At 40.5% G+C, this 24398-nt stretch overlaps 4 protein-coding genes across 5 annotated transcripts in view; 2 read left to right on the top strand and 2 right to left on the bottom strand.

The window, feature by feature from the left end:
• Positions 1-7986, bottom strand: part of dvl2 (dishevelled segment polarity protein 2) — a 32733-nt gene extending 24747 nt beyond the window's left edge. The window contains exon 1 of the mRNA XM_023966242.1: positions 7494-7986. Within this exon, the coding sequence (XP_023822010.1) occupies positions 7494-7654 (161 nt within the window). The 5' untranslated portion in view covers positions 7655-7986. The remainder of the gene's footprint in view (positions 1-7493) is intronic.
• Positions 7987-9406: 1420 nt separating this feature from the next.
• Positions 9407-13333, bottom strand: LOC105356442 (RING finger protein 223-like). Its single transcript, XM_023949034.1, has one exon. It carries the CDS (start codon positions 11291-11293, stop codon positions 10694-10696), a length of 600 nt encoding a protein of 199 aa, XP_023804802.1. The 5' UTR covers positions 11294-13333; the 3' UTR covers positions 9407-10693.
• Positions 13334-18707: 5374 nt separating this feature from the next.
• On the top strand, positions 18708-19717 carry LOC101163524 (E3 ubiquitin-protein ligase KEG). Its single transcript, XM_004079884.4, has 2 exons — positions 18708-19199; positions 19384-19717. Exons 1-2 carry the CDS (start codon positions 18770-18772, stop codon positions 19440-19442), a joined length of 489 nt encoding a protein of 162 aa, XP_004079932.2. The 5' UTR covers positions 18708-18769; the 3' UTR covers positions 19443-19717.
• A 204-nt stretch (positions 19718-19921) lies between these two features.
• Positions 19922-23860, top strand: LOC101163278. Of its 2 annotated transcripts, none has more exons than XM_004079883.4 (3): positions 19922-20121; positions 20243-20310; positions 21389-23860. In XM_004079883.4, exons 1-3 carry the CDS (start codon positions 20084-20086, stop codon positions 23818-23820), a joined length of 2538 nt encoding a protein of 845 aa, XP_004079931.1. In that variant the 5' UTR covers positions 19922-20083; the 3' UTR covers positions 23821-23860. The 2 variants fall into 2 exon arrangements, with proteins under 2 accessions (XP_004079931.1, XP_011485828.1); XM_011487526.3 differs by having other exon boundaries at positions 19923-20121; positions 21392-23860.
• Positions 23861-24398: the final 538 nt, after the last annotated feature.

Genomic DNA, 24398 nt, shown 5'->3' with positions numbered 1-24398 from the left:
TCATTTTATAATAAAATTATTTATAAACACATCATCACTCTGTATCATGCAGCAAGACAGACAAAACACTCTTTAAAATTTATTGCAATGTTGCCATTGATAATAACCTTTGATAGATTTACCAGCATGTCCATCATAGAGCCATTTAAGCGACAGAGACCTTTGTTTCTGTTGTCCCGGTTACCAACTGGTGTTTAGGCCAGCTCAATAATATAGGACATTCAAGCTATGTGACAGAAGCTTCATTTTTAGGTGTCAACTACTTGCATTTTAAAGGACACCACCCTGCAGCCAATTGGAATTCAGCATTCACCCAGATCATTGCTGTTTATCCGCTGCACCTTAACTTTAAAGAGAAACCATGAGCAAAAAATGAATAAAGAAGTACAATTATAATTTTATTCTAAAACTGTTGCCACCGTTAGCTTTGTTCAGGCCGGTCTGTGAAAATATTCTCTGATATTAAACCGGTCTGTAGCCTGAAAAAGATTGGAGACTATCATTTACAGCATAATGTAATAAACTGCTTTTGTTCCTGGTTATTCATCAAGACGTTTTATAATTTCATTTGCTTGTAGAAAAAAAATATGAATCAAAGGAAGTTAATGTCAGAATCTTTTACTTCTCTCCTCTTAACTTGTGTTCCCTGCTTTTCCTCAGCTTTGCGTTGCATTTATGGACGGTGCGTCACGTGAATGTTAACAGATTTTCTTTCAAACGCTGGTTAGTTTTCCAGCCCTGTCAGCTTGTCTGGGTCCTTCTTGTGTGAGAGATTAGGCCCGGCTCCACTGGGCTTCTGTGAGCAGCTGTTGAGCGCTGGGTTTGTGGGCGAGTGTTAGCATGCAGATCGTTTAGCGCACTCGTGGGGATCTGAAGCAGGATGTCTGAGCTTTCTGGGAGTTTTCGTCTGTGTGGTCGCCGACTGTTGGTGAACAAACAAATAATCTAGTTGCGCTTCATTTATTCAGCGTTTTCCCTCCTCGCATAAACGACGTCTAGACAGCATGAGGAGCAGATGCATCAACAACCACCAGAGTTGTCTTCATTCCACAGCCCTCTAAACCAGTGCTTCTCAAATAGTGGGGCGCGCCCCCAGGGGGGGGCACGAAGCGATGCCAGGGGGGGCGCGCGGTGGTGGCGGTTTTAGGCACAGGTTTGTCCGGTGCGCAAATTTAACGTGGGGGCAGCGGTGACAGCGGCTCAGTGCTTGGAAAATAATCTGGTCCACTATTCGGTTCCTATTGTCTGTTCTGTCTGTCCGCGGCTGCGCGAGTGAGAACGAAAGGGGAGGGGTGGTGTGGGCCCTGTCTGCCAGGGGAATCGGGGCACGCGGACCACTGCTACCGCTGCCTGTTGCCCAAGATCACCGCTGCCCTTAGATTCCTAAGCTCATGCTAACAATGTCATTCTTTATGAACTATTGTAGACATTTTGATGACGTGTCTTTATTTTCCATCCATGTTTTCTTTGTCTGCCTGTGGTTTAGTTGGTTTCAGACAGACAGAAAGACAGCAGGTAATGCAGGAAAACAGCTGCACTTTTATGAGATCAGAAATAAACAATCCGTCATTTAGAAAAAAAAAAATCAGCACGTTTTTACCTATTTCTTCAGACTAAAAACGTTAAATATATTGGTGCTGCTGTGTTAATGTTTCAGATCAATTTAGATTTAATATTATTTATTGATTGAATTATTTTTTTCAGCATCAAATGGTTCAGTTGGTCAAAATGTTTCTAGTTTAAATAAGGAATGACAGATTTTTTTTTATTTCAGGTACTTTCAGCTTCTTTTCTGTTTTAGACTAGAACAGGGTTTCTGTGGCTAAATAAAGTTAATATTTGTTGAAAGTGGATTTATTTTGCTTTTTTCTTTTGTTAGTGTTAAAAGATACAATTTTAGGTATACAAATTTTATAGATACTGACCTGATGTATTGTCACCGCGCGAGTGTGTCTGTGTGTGTGTGTGTGTGGGGGGGGGGGGGTTATGGGGGGGGGGGGGTCAGGGGGGGCGCGAAACATTTTCTTTTCCTAGGGGGGGCCTGGCAAAAAATAATTGAGAAGCACTGCTCTAAACAAACTCCGGGGCAGTCAGCTCACACACGCTCCAAAATGCCAGCAAAAATGCACAAACAAGCCTGAAAATATGCTGAGCCCAGTTTGCAGTCAGTAAAACCTTAAGCTCCTCCCAACCCTCCTCCATTCTTCTATTCCCCTGTTACCACTAAATGCCCAGCATTCAACACGGCATTAGCTTCCCAATAATTAATCTCGCTGAAACAGGCCCCAAGCCTCTGAAAGCACATTCACATAGAGGAATATCCAGTAGCTCCAACCCAACACCGCCCTGTTCGGTCCCCGTCTTTCTGCTCTCTGCGGACACAACGAGACCCCCACCAAATGGCCTCCGTCCAGCCCCAGGTTCCCCACACAAACCCCGGCTCCGCCACACATGCAGCGTCAGTCAACAGCTGGCCTCGACCATGGCAAAGGAAAACACACAACGTTAGAGGACTCCCTTTTTAGGGCTGGAGTGGGGGGGGGGGGGGGGGTACCGGCTATGACTGGACAGCTGACCCTTTGAAATTTGGTGAAATGATTTAGACATTCAAAGAGGGGGATGCTACCACATATTCTAAGAAAATGTTGCTGTTTTTGTTTATCTTGGGCATTCACAGTCCTAGAAATAAGAGTAGACATCAATTGATGACCCACTCTGATGGATTTTTGGTGTTTTTAATGCGTTCTTGTGGCATTTCTGAGTATTTCTTTATTCAAATCGTTGTGCATCAAGAGCAGATGACAAAAATGCAGTTCTGTAAAAAATAAGCTGGGCGGGTCATGAGCTCCCCGCTCTGAAGACAAACTATGTCCTAGAACACACCACAAGATTTTTTTTATTTTGGCTAAAAACAGTATCATCATAATTAAAAGTCCATCAAAATGATGATGATTGGAGTGGGACTTTGACATCTGAAAACACAGATGTTTGTGGAGTTGTTGCCTATTTACAATAAACAATAAATAGTTATTCTTTTGTTATGGTAAAACTCCCAAGCTTCTCGCATTAAAGCCTTTTGTGTTTGTTGTGACACTGAAGCCTGTTGAGCAGGTTTAGCTAAACTCTCCATTAGCATCTGATGCTAATCCTAGTAAACCGACCGGTTTGGTCTGGGAGAAGATATCTGACTTTTTGTGGTTCATTAATATTAATAATACCTGTGGAAATTTTAATAAACTTTTATGTTTATAAAGTCAATCCACAAAAAAAAAACCTAAACCGTTAGATAAACCCCTTTTTATTGTCAATTGTTCTAAATTCATTAATAATCACTCTCTTCATTAAACTCTGTTGGTTTGGAAAGAATTTGGTCGTTTTAAGAAGTCTGATCTTCGTGTTTTCCTGTTTGTTAAGACAGCATCACAGCTAATGTAATAAAAAAATTAAAGATCTTCGCGCTTAAGATGAACGCAAATCAAAATCTCTCATTTTAATTCAAATCATTATTGACTGTATACATTTAGATAATCACAAATTGAGTCAAAATGATTTCTAATTAAGATAAATACTTATCACTTTCACTCTAGTGATAATAAACATACGGTAATTTGCATGCTTGCTTTCTAATTTACTTCTCTTTAGCACACTCATTTATCAGCTGTACTTAAAGCAGGGCTTTATAAATAGTGGCCTACAGATCAAACGTGACCCAGAAGCAGCTTCTAAGGGATCAGGACCACATATACTAAAAAAAAAGAATTTAAAAAAATTTTGTTTATTCTACCAATGCAGCACATCGGGTAATCTAGCAGAAGTCATCTAGAACCCAGTGAGGTGTTTTTATGCCTGTGTTCTGCATGCCTGCAAAGGTTTGCATGCCTTAAGCAGGAGAACACGGTTCTGCAGAACCCACCACAAACAACAAGATTGAAATTAAAATGTATTAGTCTATAGTGAAAATATTCAGATGCAGTTTTTTTTAGTGCGCTAAACTAAGGCATCCAATATAACAATGTTGTTTAAAAAAAAGACAGTTGCATAGAACAAACAAAAATGCAATTTATATCTAAATTTTATTTTTGTTCAATTAGCTCCCAACGTTTACGAGAACAGATGGACATTGTTTTGTTTATTTATCCCTTGTGCTATCTTCTGGGGTCAAAATGACCCCACCCTTACATTGACGTGTTCTCCCTACCATGACAAAGGTGGATAAAGGTGGAGAGGATTTCATGTAATCCATGGACACCAGTGAAGATCACAAATCATGGTAGAAAAAACGGTTCATGGTCTTGTTGGGCCAAAATGATCAATAAAATCTGCCGTTCTTGCATTGTTTATCCACAAAACAAGTCAGCGTTGTAACTCCAGCTTGTTGGATTAGTGCCAAAAACTCTCAAGGAACCTGTTTTTTAAGGAAAATCCTACACCTGCGTCATATGTCAGGTTAGTTGCATGGGATGAAGCTGAAGTTGGGTTTCTGCGTAACTCTTGATCTATCTTAGATGACCCCACCTTACATTGACGTGTTCTCCCTGCCATGACAAAGGTGGATACAGGTGGAAAGATTTCATGTAATCCATGGACACCAGTGAAGATCACAAATCATTGAAGAAAAAAGGTTCAGGGCACTGTCTAGTGGGTCTAGATGACCCAACTCCCAATGTTAAAGTGCCTAGGGTAGCACAAGGGTCAATAATGGGCCTTGAGTCACCGAAACTTTGAAAGCTTCTTCCAAGATAACCATGTAGATGAGGATCTACAAATGACCATATTTCCATGGATTAATTTGTATATATCTGCTAATTCAGTTATTCTGCATTTGCAGGCATGTAGACAGCCTCAGTTTGTTTATTGTAACATTGACTGTAACAGTTTTGGTCAGAAAAAGAATAAAATTAACCAGGAATAACTGTCTTCCTTGGAAACATAGGGGCTATTTGTGAACTTCTGAGTTTTTTGCCCATTACAACATTGTATTGTCTGTAGCGTCTCATCTTTTAGAAAGCGTTGACATTTTTCAGTGTAAAGAGTGTTTGCACAAACGTGTCATTGCCAACATCCAAGATAAAAGGGTTAAAAAAACTTTAGCTCTGGGTTTGATTGATTCTTTATTCTTTAACCTACGTTTGTCAATACTTGACCATTCTGGTTTAATAAAGGTTTAATTTGAACAACGTCACACTGCATTCTGAGTAGGCCTGCACACAATATACCGCAAATTTATCGTTATCGCGATATCAAGCTGTGCAATATGCATATCGCAAAAGTCATCACAAATCGCAATAAATGGTTACCTTAAATATGCTAAAACAATCTTATGGCAGCTTGAAGCATTTAATGAATCAAATAAATCCCTTTATGCATTTGACCAATCGGATGGACCCTTTTATGTTAGATGTTTGCATCCTACCTCGCCGAGGTTCATTTGGACTATACATTTTAAACTGTTGCAGTGAAATGGGAATGATGCTTTTGGTTGTTTTGCTATTTGTTTATTTACCGCAAATGATATCGTTATCGCAATATTGATCACTCATATCGCATATCGCAAGTTTTCTTCATATCGTTCAGCCCCAATTCTGAGCCAATAAAAAATGAGAGCTACAACAAGTGCAGCATCATTTATGAGAATTTGGAAACAATAATTCTACTGAAAAGTGAGCATATATAAACGAGCCACTTGGATCAAAAATAACGTGTTAAACCAAAAAGGATATTCAATATGTTTGTCTGATTTTAGAAGGTGGAATCAAGAGCCCCTCTCCATGATGGGTTATTTTCTGGAGGGTCTAAAACCAAAAAGATTTGTTGGACCATAAGGCAGATTGAGCAATACAACAGTCATTTCATGTGATATAACTACAATAGCCAGAATGCACAAAGTTGGCCTAATGCATAGAATTGGTCAAGAGGGGGTTGATGGAACCTTTTTCTAGTGAACTGAGTTCTTCTCTCCTACCTGCAATAATCAGACTCTGCAGATAAGTCAAACTTTATTGACAGTAACTCTCAACGTTGTTCAGTTGTAACACAAAATACAGAACACTTTTTCAATCCATTATGTTGAAACACAATACGTATCACTTCACTAGGTAAAATGGACCCATTAACCGTACCATTTTTGGGCCCCTGTTGGTTGTAGGTCCATAGAAAAATGGAACAGATCGGTTTGGGCGGAGCTACTGTTGAAACCTGTCGATTGGCTAAAGGTCGTTACAACAAAAGAAAGCGGCTGTGTTCTGCTCTGCCGACCACAATCTTCTCTCAAACGTCCCACATGCGCCGGTCCAACTTTGAGTGGAAACGCTCACCTGAATCGCTTTCTAAACCGGACCGGATCGCTGAGTGGAAACAAGGCTTTAATGCTCCAGGTGCAGCTTTGTAGTTTACCAAAGTCTCTCTGAAGTATTTGGACAGATTTTTGAGCGCCATTTACCAAAGAAAATCGGTTCCACATCAATTAACACAACCAGAATTCATACATACAATGCACTGTTGATTTTAGGAGCGTCTTATGGTCCCAAAAAAAACAAAAGGTCCTTGTGACTAAAACCCAGGAGTGAAATTGGCTACTAGAAGCTATAGAGGAATGCATACTTCTCTACTACAGAAACATCTTTAATAAGAACTGCCTAACCTGTGATAAATCCATGTTGATTTCAATTCAAAATATCTTAATTAGAGTTTATAAGGCACAATACAATATAAAACAAATTATATATTTTTTTAAATCAAGGTTCTGGTTGAGAGAATAAATATCCTGATGGTCCAACCAAAAGACAAGTACACACATAATAATAATAGAAACCGACTTAAACTAACCATCGTCCATTCCTCTACTACAGACCATGACATGGAAGAGGAAAGACAGTTTTCCTGTCTTCTACCTGAAGGAGAAGCTACATAGAATAGGAGTTGGGGATTGAAAGGATGGAAAGCGGGCTGAAGTGTGAAGGAGAAAGGACAAAACTCTGGCTGCAGTCCCGCAAGAAAGAAAAGAGGAGTTCACTTGAAGGAGAGGGGGGAGAGGAAGAGGAGGAGGATTATTAGGGCTAAGAAAAGCTGCAGGGCCGAGGAATGCCTCTCATTGTAATGGGAGTCTTTTATTCTGAAAATATTCCACAGAATCCAAAGTATTTAAAGAACCGCTATGATCTTCATCACTGCGTGGTTTCTCGTTAGAGGAGAAAAAACAACTCAGTGAGTCGTTTATTCCAACAGTTTTGTAAGGAACAAACTAAATAGACAAAAAAATACACATTTAATGTCATTTAAAACGGTTTTTCCTGCTATTTTGGAGCGTTTTTTTCAGCTACTGACGCACTGAAAACTAGTAGGAAAAAATAAATGTGTATATTATTTTTGCCACACAATTTGAATTATATGAGCCTCTGAATGAACGTTTGGTCGCTTAAATTTTAGTTCCTTTACTTTTAGCGTAATCAATCCTTTCATGTTCAGCGCAGGAAGAAGAAATCTCAGCAGCTCACCCAAAGTCTTGGTCCATAGACTTGAAGAAGAACTTGTAGTTTGGCTTGTTCAACACTTGTTTAAAATCCAACAAAGTGATGTTTTCGGCAGCTATCGGTATCTTCACCAAGTACGGCGTCTCCTCCTCGTCGATGTGATAAATTATCTTGGTTTCCGCCATCTCTGCGGGTTTTTGTTAATTTTTTTTCCTTCCCCACAAACCCGCTAACTTCCGACGGGACACACAGCGGTGAGTGTGAGGCGAGGTAGCGTCAACTTTGGGAGCTAGCAAGGAAGCTAACGAGACGTTGGAGCCCGAAAAGGTTACGTTTTCACATAAAGATCTGGAAGGTTCTGCTCCTCGGCTCTTTCTCCGACTTGAAGGAACGAAACGGCGGGCATTCCCCTCTGCTAGTACCGAGGGCCGAAAAGCGGCGGAGGCGCTGCATTCACACGAGCAAAACTCCCAACAACTTTTCCCTCAACAAAAACATACAGGGGAGGAGGAGGGGTGGGAGGGGGCGGGGGGTCCAACAACTTTTTACCACTTGTTGCGTGTGACGTAAGGACGCACCCCCCTTTCTGCTTTACGTACGGGAGGCCCCTCTACTAAGTCCATTGCCCATTACTTTAATTAAAGACATTTAAATAAAAAAAAATCATAAACCCATTGCAACTAAAACCGAACATTGATTAAAAATTATATTAAAAATTAATAGCGTCATAAACCTTACACACATGTAATTATCTGTTTTAGTTTTGATGGTAAAAAAAGGAAAATATTGTTAAATTATTATTTTTTTCTACTAAATTTTATATACACAAATCCAAAGATGTCCCCAATTTTTGTTGAATTTTTTAAAATTGATTTGATTAACTTTCCAATACTAAATTAAAGTTTGTATCTATCTTAAAGCGTTCCGAGTGTCTTTTAATTGAGGCAGTTTTCACACAAAATCTGAAAACCCACTAGCTTCCAGCCCCTCACACCCTCAACCTAACATTACCGTGTAACAAAAATGCCGAGCACCATAGGTTGGGGGTTTCCATGAAAAACAAAAAAGAAAAACACATTTTTGAATGCAAAAGTAATTTCCAGAAATCAAAATGAAATGTTAGTAAAAAGAAACGATGATGAGACACTGGAAAAGGTTTTGGGACATCGCTGATGGACGATGACGTTTGTCCATCATTTCAGCTGAAAGTTATTTGACATGAAGCGATACTGGATATTATCATCCAGTCACCTTTTTCAATTTCTCATCGTGTTTCGTTTTTTAACATTCCATTTTGTTTTCCAAAAATGTAATATCGATTTTTATATATCCGTATTTTGCTTTTTAATTAACGTTGTGATCTCTAGTATGTTTTTGCATTGAGTGATAAGACGGCAGGACTGTACCAAGAGACAATTTAGAGACTCCAATTATCCTATGAAGCATGTTTATGAACTGGGGAGAACATGTAAACAGAAAAGTCCCAGCTGAGATTTGAACCAAGACCTTTTCACTGCAAGGCATGAGTGCTACCCACTACATCACAGTCCAACCGTATTTTTTCCTCTATTTTTCAGTGCTGACATTTGGACTTCGAGTCCATCATAAAATGTACTAAAAATATCAAAATAAACATTGTGGTCATCTGAGTTGTGATAAAAGGTTTCTACTGATGAGTTGTTTTGCTGAGATGTTTTGGGACTGATGGGATTAGGAAGTGAGAATGCTAAATGAAGCAGATAAACAGCATAAAAAGCAAAAAGGCAAATCCATTCACACACAATGTGATTTAAAGAAGGTTTCATAAAAAAAGAGTCCTAAAAATACACTATAATTGAGAAATTTACTGAAATAAACATTGATATCACAAATATACAGTGAACTTACACAAACAGTGTTTTGTCATGTTCCATTATTCATTTTTTAAATGGCATTTATTTGGGTTCTCCTGTTATAACATATTTCTCAAAAAAGATCACAAAGTTTTTTGTAAAGGAGTCAAGAACAGATTAGATCAACACAAAAAAAAGAACTAAACACACAACAAACATCATTACATCAGTGCAAACAATAATAAACTCAAAATACTCAAACCTCATTGTACGGGGGGTGGGGGGGATTAAAATGGTCATAAAATCATAATATGCTGATATCTGTGCCAATGTTATGGTTTTAAGTGAGACCTTTGGGCAGAAACTGAAAGACTTTAAGATTGGGTTGTGAAATTTCTAAACACGCACAGAAATAGTAGTGATGCATGAAAATTCAGTCTGAAAACAGTAAAAGAATTTGTTATTTTGGCTGTAATTGATCATGTGGAACTGGACTTTAAAAAAAATGGTGCATATTGTGGCACAAGCACCAAATACAGCATAATTACTTCAGGATAAATGTCGTTGCCACAAAAAAACACCAAGATTTTAAAATATATATAATACATATATCATATAGATATGTTGCTTTTTTTGCAATTTGTTTTTTGTATTTGCAAACAGGTACAAAATCTGGAAGAAAAAAACAGTTTTTATGGTGACAATAAACCACTATATGAGACAAATCTTAGACAAAAAGATTAAAGGCTACAACAAAAACAGCACAAGTCTATATAAAAATGCACAATACAACATGAACCAACAAAACAAAACAACCAATTAATAGAATAAAAATAGATATTTTTTGCAAAAACGGAGACCATGACTGACCGCCCCGCCCTCCTCCCCTTCACACAGATAAATTACTCTGTGACAGGCTTTGTGGAATTCTTCAAGTGAATCTTTTAGTGTAAGTATGGAGGACTTGAAAACTCCCATCTAAGCAAAATTAGGCAAAAGAAATAGGAGAGGACCTTGAGGAGGAAGACGGTACAGATGGCGGAGGTGCACCAAAGATAACTGTCAAAGGACTGGGTTCTATAATTTTTATAATTCATGATCTGGGATAATAATCTAAAAATGTCCTTCCAGAAAGAGTGTAGAGCTGGACAAGACCAGAACATGTGGGTGTGATTTGCTGGTAAATCTCTCTAGTTACAAGGGTTTTGTGTATTAACAGCCCATGTTGTTGAGACTGGGGCAAATAGGTGTTGAATGTGTTTGTGTCAATTGAGTGTGTGGCATTTGTGCATTTCTTCATTGGCCACTAGAGGGAGCTCATGATCTGCAATTGATGAAAAGAAACATTCATGAAGTGAGACAAAATAAAGAGATAACGATTCCTTTTTTCTTTTAAAATCTCCTCTGCACGACGCCAAACACGCAGGTGATCACAAACAGCACCCAGAAGACGACCGCCAGGACCTGCACACAACCCAGCGTTCTCTTGCTCTGCTGGATGACCCCTTCCTCACCCACCAGACCCGGCGCTGCCCCGCAGGGCCTTTCCGGATGCATCTGCTGCACTCGCAGGCTGACGGTGGGTACTATGATAAAACCAGGGTCCCTGCTGTCGCCCTCCAGGGAGAACACCACTCCCTGGGGGACACTGGACAGACGGTTGGTCTTTCTTTCAGACATGTGAGGGGCAGCTGGGGGCAGCCGGGAGAGGATGCGAGAGTTGCAGGGCAAAGAGAGGGCGCCTCCAGTGTCCAGCAAGGTCAAATGACGACACAGGGGGCAGGCAATCGATTTCGGGCTGTTGGCGTCGGAGGGATTGCTCGGTCTGATTTGGATCAGTTGGAGGCACTCTGCACAAAAAACATGGAGGCACTCCAGCATCTGAGGACATTTGTTGTATTGGTTGTATTCCTGGTAGCAGATGGGGCATTCCACATCCACAGGTTCCTCCAAGTTCCCCTGCTGGGGTGCTGGGACAGCCTCCCCCGTCATGATGTAAGGGCCCTGGGGCTCAACTGCACCTATGTAGGCAAGTCTTAAGCAGAACCTGGAAGACTTGGAAAGAGACAGAAGATTGAAGATAAGCTCAAGACTGGAATTAGGGATTACAGAGGTCTAACCCTATCAGATTTCCTCTAAAAATGTTTCGTAACATTCTTCATCTTTGAAATTATCCAGCCATTGCCTCATCATCACAGGACCATGCAGTGTGCCGGATTGCATGCAAAACGTGAGGAAAGGCAAAACAAAGGAGACGGACAGGAAACAAAAAAACCAAAAAAAAAACAGAAGAGCCATACAAAGGAAGTCATAAGTCACTGGAGCTCCTCTCCATTTACACGCGTGTGCGTGCAAGAGCACGTTCAGTGACTCATTGAGTTTGCAAAAAATGATTACGTCAGAGAGTCAACAGGCTTTGCTTGTAAGAAAATGTTTGTTTTACCAAATGGATGGCTCAGAGTTTGAAAGGTTATACTACGAATTTGTGTTTTGGGACACTACACACCTTACAGACACAACGTCCAAGAACTGATGGTTTTTTGACGTTTGTGTTTTTTTGTGTGTGTCTGGGCTTCGTATTATCAATTGGTTCAATAATAATAAAATATGTTGCTCACCTTTTGGTACATCCCTTCAGGGGTCGCCAAAGAGAATTGGCTTTCACTGATTTGCACATTTAGTAGGGCAGAGATTTTGACATTGGATGCCCTTCCTGACACCACCCATTATATGAGGACCGGTACAGGGGGACCCAGACTGGGGGCCCCTTGTGGCTACATAGTCAGCCAGTAGGGTGAAGGGTCTTGCCCAATGTCCCACACTAGATGAAGCTCATTGCATCCCTGGGAATCAAACCCTGACTTCCCGTGTACATGTGCGTCACCAACTGAGCCATCCAGCCACCCTGAATAATAATAAAGTATATTCTTCTGTTTTTTTCTATTTATATCCTAGATTGTCTGTTATTGGTTCTATTGTAGTTTTTTTTTCTTCACTTTTTGCATTTTACATATTTTTCAGTTGCTGCTCAATGTTAGCTTGGTTTTTAGCTAGTTCTTGTTTAATTAAATTAATCTTTAAGAAAGCCTTTCTTAAATATTTCTAAAAAAACACAATAGGCTGTTATTGTACTTAAGCTCATTAGTTGTAATGAATGGACAGTCTGTAACTTCCTGTTTGAAGCTCATTTACTAAAGACATTTCAGATCCATATATATTCACTCCAATTAACGTAAAAAAGACCAAATCAGAAATAAGCAGATTTTAGGTTTGGTTCTGAAACGTTTTGCCATCTTTTTGCATAGATTTAGCATTCATGATGCAAGGAGTGAACGTTGACAAACCAAAGTTTTGTATTTTACATTTGACATTGTAATAAAAGAATGGGGTGGGGTCTTTCGATTGACAAGCTCCATCCTAACTTTTAGAACTGCTTCATTGTTTTTTATCCAGTTTTCAGTCGTGTTTGCTCTTCACCATCAGTCAATTTGTAGAAAGTCTGGGGATCATTGATGACCAATCCTTGCATACTTTCATTTGATGCAGGACAGGAAGGATCAATTGTTGCACTTTCTCTAAAGACCACTGAAGGCTGGCTTCAAAAGGGAACCATTTCCAATTGATTTCCCCTAAAACAATATACTTGGTGGCAAGAAAGTTTTGAAGGTTTATTGCTTTGGTTTCATGGGAACTCTGAAGGTTTGTGTTTTTTTCTTGATTTGATTTTGAAATGCGCACATTTAGAGGTGAGGTTTTCCTTCACCTTCATTTGTTGCTTTGGCAGTAAAAAGATGGTGCCAGCAGAGTTTTAATGTTTACTTTGTCCTGTCCAATTTCTGTCTACACAAAATGGGTTGGGCGGAAGGTGGTGGAAGAGTGGTAAGCACTCACAGCAAGAAGGCCCAGGTTCAAATCCTGACTTGGTCCTTTCTATGTGCTTCATAGGTTATCTGGTGTATCTAAGTTATCCCTAGGTGTAAATGTGTGTGTGGTTATGCACCTGTCCAGGGTGCACTTGCCTCCACCCAACAGTGGTTAGGATAGGCTCCAGCAACCCTATGACCTTGAAGGGGATTCAGTGGAAAATGGATGTATGGAGTTCCATTTGCTGATCTGAAAGGCTGGCTTCACATGGGCCCACTGCAAACCCATCTATCTACCAGTGGTTGTAATAATCAATTAAAATAGATTAATTTAAAATTAACCAACTTGTGGCTCCTTATCACAGATTAAAGAAGATTTGAAAAGTCAATGGCACGTCTTAGCAGTGAATTAAAAGCATCAAACCAACAATAACTGACTTTTTTTGTTGTGTCTCTCCCCCTTTTTTCACATGAGACACTAACAAAACAAACTACACACATGGGGGTACTGTTGCTAAGCAGCCAATGTCTCTCAAGTATTGGTCCATACAAACACACAGCCCAACAGTATTTTACACTTTAAATCAGATTACAATGAGATTTTGTATGAGACATCGATTAACTACAATGAACCCATTCTTTACAGAGTCAGGCCTCACACAGATGTGCAAAAAACCTGCCCGGATGAGGAGCCGTAGCCGAGTTCACTGTAAATGCTGACAAGCGGGCGAGGCTCCGACCTGACAGGTTAAGACAGATAAGGAGTACTTTTTACCTTCTGCACACCTGTTGGATCAGGGCCCACTCTGGTTCAGCCGTGGTGGCTCCCCTCACCCACTTATCTTCTCATGTTGCTGCAGATCTGGCATTGGGTGTGTCCTCCGGCTGCTGCTGAAGTGTCTGCTTCGCTGCCGCCACACCTGATTCTCCTCTTCACCCTCTTGAATCCCCCTATGAATCGTCTCAGGTGTAATTATACCCCCGGAAAGGGTAAAGGTAACCAAGACACAGAGGGCAGAAAAATGACAGCCACCCTCTTGTTGGTGACTCACCTCCATCTGCTGGTGTATCGTGTCATTATGGTGGTTTACAACAGCCAATGTGAATCAAGTTTACAGACTTCCTCAGGTTCTTGGTTCAAAGAGATGTAAAGACATTAATATGAGAACATTTCAATGTCTTTGAAGTTTTTACAGCTTTTTTTTTAATAAAGGGTAATTAAATCAAATTCGAAAAGTCATATTTCAGGCTTCAAAAGTGCAACTTCACATCCTTATAATTGGAACTGGTTCAAACATGTTTAACTTGTTGAATTTTATTGCCAGAAGGCAGTTTCGTCTGTAGAAAAAAAAAAACACAAGTTACACATGGAAAGCTGTGCCCAGAAAACAATATTCTTCCCACAAAGTCACATGAAACTGCCAACCCAAAGCAGAAAAGCATCACTGGGATCTCCCCAACTCAACAGCGGAGGACAATAACAGAAGGCTGATTGCTTAAGCTTGGATATTGTAGTTAGTGAACAACATCCACACCAGAATATTCCAAGCTGGGATGCCAAGCATTGATAGAACCAGAAGATAAAATGACCTTCAGTGTATTTAAAGAAATAACATCTTAAATACAACAGAAAACACCTGCAACCTGCAAAGTATTTTTTTTACGGCAAGTAGATTCAATTTAAACAAAAGTAAATAAGTAAAAAAATACACACCAAAGAAACAACCGTTCAGGAGCAAAACCAACTGAGAACAACAACTGCAACAATAAGTAATATGAATAAATGAGTGAATGAAAAACACCCGTGGGTCCGTCGTGTGTCACTGTAACACGGTGTTGTACAGTCTGATGGCTGTGGGGAGGAAGGACCTGCGGTAGTCCTCCTTCTTGCACTGTGCGTTTGTTTGAAAGACCGTGCTGTGTGTACTTTATGTGTAAAGAAATGTTGTGTGCCGCACATCAAGTATCAGGAGGCATTTCGAGACTAGACACAGGAAGATATTTAAAGACAAAGCGGATAAGACCGAGTCAAGAAAACTTGCTGTGTCGAAGTATGTGAACCAGGCAAGTACCCCCAAACCTTTTACCACCTCTAAAAATAAGCAAGTTATGGCATTGCACATTGCATTGCAAAACATGGAAACCTTTTCACTGATAAAGAATTCATTAAGGGAGCTTAATGAATTGAGACATTGAATGTCCTTGTGACATTCAGGAAAAAAAATCAAGGATTTAATGGCGGGGCAAAGGTTTGTATGCGTACGTGACGATCAGACACGCGTTTTTGGACCCAACCAAAACACTTCATCATCCATTGGACGGTCTCTCCTTGTATGTGAAGGTGAAGTCAAGTGAGAATCCAGGAAAGCATGTCTTGTGCTTAGAAAAATTTCTCCATCAAGGATTAAACCCTTCACGTGAGTGGATGTAGCTTTAAATTAGGGTCGGGAAAATAAGTTACAGGACAAGAGGGGGGTGATGGGAGATTTTTGGCACGTTATGTTCTATTTATAGGTAATCTGGTCAGAGATGTGAAAACAACAGGCTCCATGCTCTGTTCTCTGAGCGATGAACGAAGCCTCATCAAATTCTTTATGCCTCGAGACACTTTGTGTGAGTAAACATGTCAGGAAAGCAATATTCACTTGGATTCATCCTCTCCAAACTTCACTGGATTCCTTAATGTTTGTCCCGTTCATCGTTTCCAGGATGTTCTACAAGCAAAACAAACATCCACAGTTCTTGGAATTTTGCTGGAAGCTAAAACAAGATTTGGAGACTCTTAGCCAGAGGCTTATTTCAAAAGTTTAAAAAAAGTTTTTATTCCTCTTCCTATTTCCTTAGGGAGCTTACTGCGTACAGGAAAGTGCTTTAGGAAGTCATTCTGCTGCCAGTAAATGGGCTGTAGCATCCTTTTACTGTAAGTGTTTGCACCATCAGACAGCATTCAAAAACTTACATAAACACTTTCAAAAATAAAGGTTTGCACAGACAGAAAGTCAGAAGAAAAGCATCCCGGCTTCCAGGTTTTCCTCCATGTCACAGTCTCTTCTGGTGTATCTCTATTAAATAGTAAGTCCTCAGTCTATTTGCAGCTACAGGCTTACAGTTATAGTATAGGTCATCTGTTATCAGACTTTTGTTTTTCCTTCTGTCATCATATCTACCTTTTAATTGACATTTAGTTCTAAAGTAAGTCCAATTTTCTGCGTGTTGGGTCCTGCATCGTTATCCACAACTCTTCTTTTTCCTTTGTAATTTAACCTAAAGTGTCATTCCACAAGTTCATAAATGCTTCTCCAATACAGTTTAGTGATTTTGATGACTTTAGACTTTCTTCTCTTATTGCTGATGTTTCTTATCTGTTTCCTGTAACCCTATTTTGTTTCCTTTCTCAAAAGGGCTTGTCTTTCACCAGGCCACAATTGAAAATAAGAATGTTGTTCTTAATCTGTCTTGCCTGGATAAATAAAGGTTAAATTGAAAAAAAATATATATAGAAAAGCTTTAAATCTTTATTTGTTTTTTATATGAAAAATCCTGCCCTTTGAATGCAAATGAGAGCTTCTCAGAGTAGAAAGTAGACCCATATTTATACCAGTCTGAGGAATAATAATCAACCAATACAGGATTACAAGAAATACACACGAACACACAACAAACACCCGTAATAGTGCAGCTTCAGAAGAACACACAACAAATAGTAATTATAAAACTACTTCTTGTCAAATCCCATCAGGCCGGCGCTTCAGAACTATGTGCGCCAAAGCCATTCGCCACAAGGTCAGCTTCTTCCCTCGAGACGTCCATCTGATAAACTAAAACATAGACATAAAACTGTTACATCGGAACAACTGTTGGATTTATCTTGATCTTTTTCTTCATGTTTTTTGTTTTGTTTTATTGGATGGATGGATGGATGGATGGATGGATGGATGGATGGATGGATGGATGGATGGATGGATGGATGGATGGATGGATGGATGGATGGATGGATGGATTTTATTTGATTGATGGAACATGAGACCATAAGACACCAAAGCCACCGGCAAATAAAGCTGATTCTGAAAACAAAACACAATATGTGTATCCAAGACGTTTTTTTGGACAAGCTTAAAATGTTTTATTTTAAACAATTAACTGATCGAATGACTTCCTGGGAGTATTTTTCTTTCACAAATAAATAAATTCCATTTTGTATTTCTTTACAAACTACTTACATGTGCAAGTCTCAGGAAAATCCACAAAAAATGCAGTTTTATCACTTCAAAGATATTATTTAGTAAGGAACAAATAAAAGGGGCTCCATGATAGAGCCCAGGGGTACACCCATGTTGAAACCAAGAAAGATAGAATTTTTTTATCTAAAAACTATCACTTTAGATTAAGATCTAGAACCAATTTTCTCTTAAAACTTGTGTGTGTGTGGGTGGGTGGGGGTGGGGGGGTTCTGCCTTAACCCTTGTGCTATCCTAGGCACTTTAACATTGGGAGTTGGGTCATCTAGACCCACTAGACAGTGCCCTGAACCTTTTTTCTTCAATGATTTGTGATCTTCACTGATGTCCATGGATTACATGAAATCTTTCCACCTTTATCCACCTTTGTCATGGTAGGGAGAACACGTCAATGTAAGGGTGGGGTCATATAAGATAGCACAAGGGTTACGCAGACAACCTAACTTCAGCTTTATCCCATGCAACTAACCTGACATATGACGCAGGTGTAGGATTTTCCTTAAAAAACAGGTTCCTTGAGAGTTTTTGGCACCAATCCAACAAGCTGGAGTTACAACGCTGACTTGTTTTGTGGATAAACAATGCAAGAACGGCAGATTTTATTGATCCAGGAAACTACAATACCTAAGCTCAACAACTTACAGCAGAGACATTTAAGACTTTATTGCCAACATAAAGTGTTATCACCATTTTCCTTTGTTAATTAAAGGTTCCTGCGATATATATGACACAAACTTAAGGGTAGAGAGTCACAATTTGCCCTTAAAGGCCTCAGTCTGTTTTAACATCTGACTTTTTTACTTCCTGGACCCTTTGCTTTGCGTCATTTCTTTCTTTTTCGTCACTCAAAACAGTTTTTCCTGGTATTCCCCTTGGTCTGTGAGTAATCAGACACACTTACAGTCAGTTCAAAGAGGGTGGTATCAACGGAAAGCCAAAAAAGGGGGGGAAACGATCCAAAAAAAACAACAACCAAACAATAGTTTGTGATTTTTGGCCCAATGACAACGGAAATCACCATGAAAGGAGTTTGTAGATGGGAGGAGGGATGTTTGGTTTAAGCCAATCATTCACACACTAGGAGAAGAAGAGAATTATAACTAAAAGACTAAATAAGCAATATATTGGTGAAAGTTTTGCACAGATTGCTGTATTTTTCAGGGCTTGTAATGGATAAAAGTTGGCGTAAATAATAAGCCTGTAGATCTCAACCTCTCCAGTTTCATTGCATCACCTGGGTGACTCATTTCAGTCGTGGGACTGGGAGCGCTGCTGGCAGCAGACCAGAGTCCCTCCCTTTCCCTGGGGTTTAAAGGGAGGACACGCGCCACGCAGCTCATTCTGGATTTGGAGCTGATCGAGGCGGGATGCTGTCAGAGATCGAGTGCGGGGTCTGTTACCGGAGCTTTAACGCGGCCCGCTGCTGTCCGCGGGAGCTGCACTGCAAGCACAGCTTCTGCGAGAGCTGCCTGCGGAGGCTGGGCCGGGGGCTGGCGGGGAGGACGGTCATCGACTGTCCGCTCTGCCGGCACCCCACCGTCCTGACCGGGGAGCCGGGGGAGGCCGCCGTCCGAGCCCAGCTGAGGGTGGACGAGTGCGCTCTGGAGCGGCTGGTGGCAGCGGGGGTCCTGGACCAGGACCAGGAGGAAGACGAGGAGGAGGAGACGGAGGAAGTGAAAGAAAGCGCAGTGGAGCAGAGTGACGTCACCAGCGGGGTTGAGCGTGGGATGCTGCGGCGGTCCTGGAAGAAAGTGTGGCGAGCCATAAGCGGCAAGAGGAGCGAGCAAAGAGTGGATGGTGAGCAGGAAGTCATTTAGATCTTCATTTTTAAAATTAAGCAAACAGAATACTAAAATGCTCCTTTTAAGAAAAGGGGGGCACCAAAATCGTTCCCTGAGGAACACCGTTTTAGTTTTCCTGCCATATTGTGTGCCTGTTTTCCATGTCAGTAATAACTGAAATGGTTGTTTTCTTTTTGCAGACTGCATGACTTCAGATGAGCTCAGGAACCTGGCTTTGATGTCCTGCTACATGTTCTGAGGAGCATCCCTTATCTTATTTTTTTCTCCCAGCAAAAATGTGACACTTGTTTGTTTGTTTATGATTATGAAACTTTGCCTACCTGTGAGCTATTAATATTTGTGACTGTTGCACTTAAAAGTACCAAAAACTGACAAATATGCACAATTTACCACTAATTATGCACCAGTATTTCCTATTTATTGTGTTTTTTATTATTATTATTGTTGTTGTAAATCAATGTGTTTTTTTTTAATTTTGTATTTAAAGATGAATAAATTAACGTTTTGACTAAACTTGTGAGTTTCTGAGTGTACTATAAAAACATTTCAAAATAAAATCCTTGAATGAACTTAGAATAAAATAGCAAAAATAAATTAAAAGCAGCAAATTTATTTTAATATTTACTCAAAAGTAAAAGAGTGAAAATAAAAAAAAAATGTAAATTTAATCTGAAAGGTTTGGCCTTAAAACTTGACAGAGGGTTTTCAGGAAGTAGGTGACCCTCTGCCAGGTGAACAGTATTGCCTCCAATCAGCAGCAGAGTAGCAGCAGAGCTAGAAAGTGGAGCTTCCAGGCAGCAGTGAGGAGTCAAGGCTGATGATTTTACTGCACCTAACTCCCAGCTCTGTTTGGAGGGTCATCAATAAAAAAGGTGCAGCATGTCCGTCATGTTAAGCAGTTCAGCTCTGCTTTCAAGGTAAATACTTTCCAGCCTTTTCAGATGCATAGTAGTACATTTTTAAACAAATTTTGAATATTGTACTTTGAAACATTCTCTAATTCCACATGGGTTGTTTGTTTGTTTCCCCCCACTGCAGACTCTTTGTCTCGGTGCTGATCCATGCAGCTGCCATGTCGTTTATCACAACCTCACAGGCTGCACGAGGTGAGCCCCAGCAGGTCATGTGAAACAACTTCATGCACTTTTCTGAGCAAATTCAGAAAGTTATATTAAAAAAAGTCTCAGTAACTGTTTGTAGAAAACTAGATTTTAGCTGCTTTTTTTTCCAATGCATCCATTGCCATAAAAAATTAAGAGCTTTTAGAATAAGGATTTAAATGGCGAGAGGACTTGTTGGTCATATACATAATTTTTGAAACCAGATTAGTGAGCACAATTTGGAAGCGAGCAGATGTTTCAAATGTTTCAGGTGGGAGGCCTGAACTGTAGGCGGCCATTTCCTTGTTTTGCATGATGAATCAGGCAAAGCAAGGAAAACTTTATCAATGATGTAGGAAAAATGTAGATGTGAGTCTTTGCTCTTTACAAGCATAATTTTAGTTTGTTGAACAGTAATATTGGTGAACAAGAGCAAAAATGTGAGATGATGCACAAAGCCTACAAGATGTAAGTCAACTTCTTTGCAGATGACATCCAGTTGCTCTTTCAAGAAGCTTAACTTGTTCTCCGAGACAGTTTATGTGCAAGATTTTCTATTCCATTCAGAGTTTGAATAGTTTATGCAATTTTTGTTTTTTAATTTGACCTAGAAAAGACACAATTTTGATTTATAGGTAGTGGTTGCTAATATCAGTGCATTTTGCTCATTTTAACATAAAATGTCAAATATTAGATCTATAATATCTGTATATTGTCAAGTTACAATGATCCAATTTAGTCTGAAGTAGTTTTCCTTTGGTATACTTTATACACTGCATGTACATGGTCTGTAGTACTTGCTGTACTTGAGCTCAAGTATTAATAAAATGATCTTTAGGTGTACTATTTATTACTTAAATTGCTCAGCAAAATACTTTTATTTTAACATTTTAGCCCATTTATTTTGTAGTTTAACTTGAATTCCTAAGATTTTCTGTCACTGCACTGTACATTTTTTTTCCCTTAAATCAGTTACACTTTGGGCTTCTATTCTGAAAATTCAGCATGATCTCATTTTTAACCAGAGTTCAAACATTAATTTTCTTGTCTTGTTGCTCCTTTTTTCTTTACGTCGTTTCACCAGCAGCTAGTTCCACTCAACTCTTAAGCCATGATGAAGTGGAGCACAGTGTGGCGAGGCATTTGAACCGCCCCAACGGCCTTTATCGTTTCCTGCCGACTGGTCTGCCGTCCCCAAAAAATGGAATTCAGGCTGGAAGTAGGAGTGAAACTGGCGCCGAAGGGACTCACGCAGACAAGCTGTTGACCTTCAAGCATCAGCCACATCTAGTCCAGTATGCTCAGTCCAGTGGCTACGGTCCTTACAGCAAAAATGTCAGGGATAAAGGACAGCAAGAAGTCAGGACGACCCAAACGAGGACAAGTGGAATGAGGTCCGCAAGCAGCGGTTTCACTAGTCGCTCTCTGCTCGGAGGACAAAGCTTTGAGAGGGCAAAAGAGGAGGATCAAATGCTTCCTCCTGCAAAAACCCACACTAGAAACCCCAACAGTTCATACTTTGTGGTCAAAAGAGTGTCCCTTCTCAACAAAACTCTAAGTTTTCCTCAAACTGGGAAATACAAACCAAGCAAAGACGGAGGCCTCAAAAGTGACACTTCAAATGTGAATGAGGGTCCTTCCTTTCACCCTCTTCTTTCCCCACCTCCCACTCATGAGGCCAGGAGGGCTCTGCCGTTACCCACTAGAATGCAATACAAAGGCTACAAGGACACCAATGAGCTTCCTATGGGTGAAGCGCCAGGCTTCCTTAATCCTGGCGCCCCTTTGCCCAGAAATCCCCTGGAGATTAGACAAAGGCCAAGCCCAGAAAAACCATCGTCCGTCCCAAATTTCTCAAAGACGCTTGACCCGATGGGTAGCAGACGGATAAAAGGACACAAGAAAATCATCTTGTATCCTTCTAAGGATTCCCGACTGAAAGAAGGAGAGGGTGGACAGATCAATGCGCCAAACCAAAGGTCTTTTGCTGCACCTTGGTACGGCAGGCTAAACCCCAACCTCGAACATCCAGACAGGATGGATCTGTCCAACCGACAAAGTTCTACAGAACATTACACCCCCTTCAATGTCCCTGCACAGTCTCCTTCCCAAACCTCTTGGGCGCAAAACTTTGTCCCTCTGCGCCACATAGGCACCCAAACTAATCATCCTACAGCGCCCCGGTTGAACTCAACAGAGTCAACCCAAGACTACAAACCAGGACCTAAACGCTTCCCACGCATCCAAGGATTTGGAAATCCTCTGAGGCAACCTGGGAAAGAGCCAGCGGGTCCCACAAGAAGAAACTCTCAGATGTTCAGCCTCCCTGCTTTCAAAACTAAACCCTTACTGCTGCAGAAGTACAGCTTTGGACCGCCCCCCATAACGCCATCAAAACCAGAGCAAGTGGCTGGCTCCTCGCTTTCACCAGGTGAGCTCAGTGTCACAAATCTCACTTCAGGGTCAATTGCAGCAGGCTTTAAGAACTGGCCCTCAAAAAGTAAAGCAAGTTTGGACAGAAATCCAAACCAAGTCAGACTCTACAAGGGGAAATTTGGTCTAGAAGGGTTTGGTACTCGGCCACTAGAGGGAGACAAAGCTCTGCTTAAATCACCAGAGATGATCGCTCCTTACAGATCAGGTTTGGAAGGTTTGAAACTCAGGAGTTTGGACTTCTGGCAGCCAAACATCATCAAAATAATTGGACGGTACAACCAAACAAGCAGCAGCAGCAAGAAGAACCAGAATAATAAAGTGAGGGGGGATGACTTCACTTGGTCTCATGAGACTGAAGGAAGCAACGGATCACTCATCAGTACAAACGATGGGAAGGACATCAGGCCTGCGAAAGCCTTCAACAGAACACACAAGAGGCTCGGGATTCCGTTCTCTCAAATCGCTTCCTCAGCCCACTTGAGGTCCGAGGAGCGCCTCAAAACACCAGGAGCGGATGACGGAAACAGGCCGCTTAGAACCTTCACCAGCAGCACAGCGAGGGGCAGACCTGTCCGGACGAGGCACAACAAAAAAATCAACGGCTCGACTTTTATAAAGATCCACAAGAACTCCCCCATTTACAGGCTGCCAAAACCTCCCCAGAAGGTCAAAGCTGTCACATACACTGACATTCCTGGGAGTGCTTCGTTCAGCAGCATCAGAGCGACCGGTGTGACCGTCCCAAGTCTGAACAACACGCAACTTAGCAACGCAACAGAGCAAACGGTGCTGACTGGCGAGAGCAGGGATGGACGCCTTGAAGCAAAAGCTGAAAACAAGACGAAGGATTTGCAAGTGGTCGCAGAAACAAACTTTGATGACGAAGCCGATGACCTAAAGATGCCAGAGTTATTTCTGCGCAGCGACGGAAACAAAGTGTTTAACGTGTCTGAGGTTTTGTCTGCTGTGGAACGACATCAGAACGCGCGGGAAAACTTGCTGGAATTAGATTACCTCCGGACATCCACTGGGAACATCTTCTTCAAATCCCTGAAACAACCCAGTCTGGGTAAGCAGTGAAGATACTGAGTGCAATAAAAGCTGGAAAAGTTGGAGCGTAGCGGTTTTTGCTTCTTGTCCTGAAAATTTCTTCAAAATAAGACACAGATCTAGATTTTTTTTTTTTAATTAAAAAAAGCCAAAATTTGTCGATACGTGCCTGTTTTTTAAAATAAATTGTTCAGAGATAAGAGTGTTGGGGCCTTTAACTTTTCTAAATGAGAGAACTTTGCTGATTTAGTGAAGTTTGAGCTTCTGGAAGGTTTTGAAATTTGTATTCTGCTAATTGGTGACCATTTACTGAACTAAAATGGTCAGTCATCTTGAATTATGAAATTATTATTCCAACATTGAATTAAATAATGGCCCAATAACAGATTTTTGATATCAAAAAATGTTGAGCAAAATTTTTGCATGATTTAAATTTCAAGAACTACTATTTCATAGGAATCCATTAGATGGTGCCATTTCATTCATAAGAATAAGAATCAGGTTTTATTTTAAGATGCTTTGGTTGTCAGAATGAAATATGTGAATTTTTGCAAACAGTCTTTGAAATATTTATGCTTCAAAAAGATTTTAAAGTAGATTAACATGTT

The sequence above is a fragment of the Oryzias latipes genome, chromosome 18 (assembly GCF_002234675.1).
Source record: "Oryzias latipes chromosome 18, ASM223467v1".
Classification (NCBI taxonomy): domain Eukaryota; kingdom Metazoa; phylum Chordata; class Actinopteri; order Beloniformes; family Adrianichthyidae; genus Oryzias; species Oryzias latipes.
Note: the sequence above shows the minus strand (reverse complement) of the source record. Positions and strands in the feature narration are given on the sequence as shown.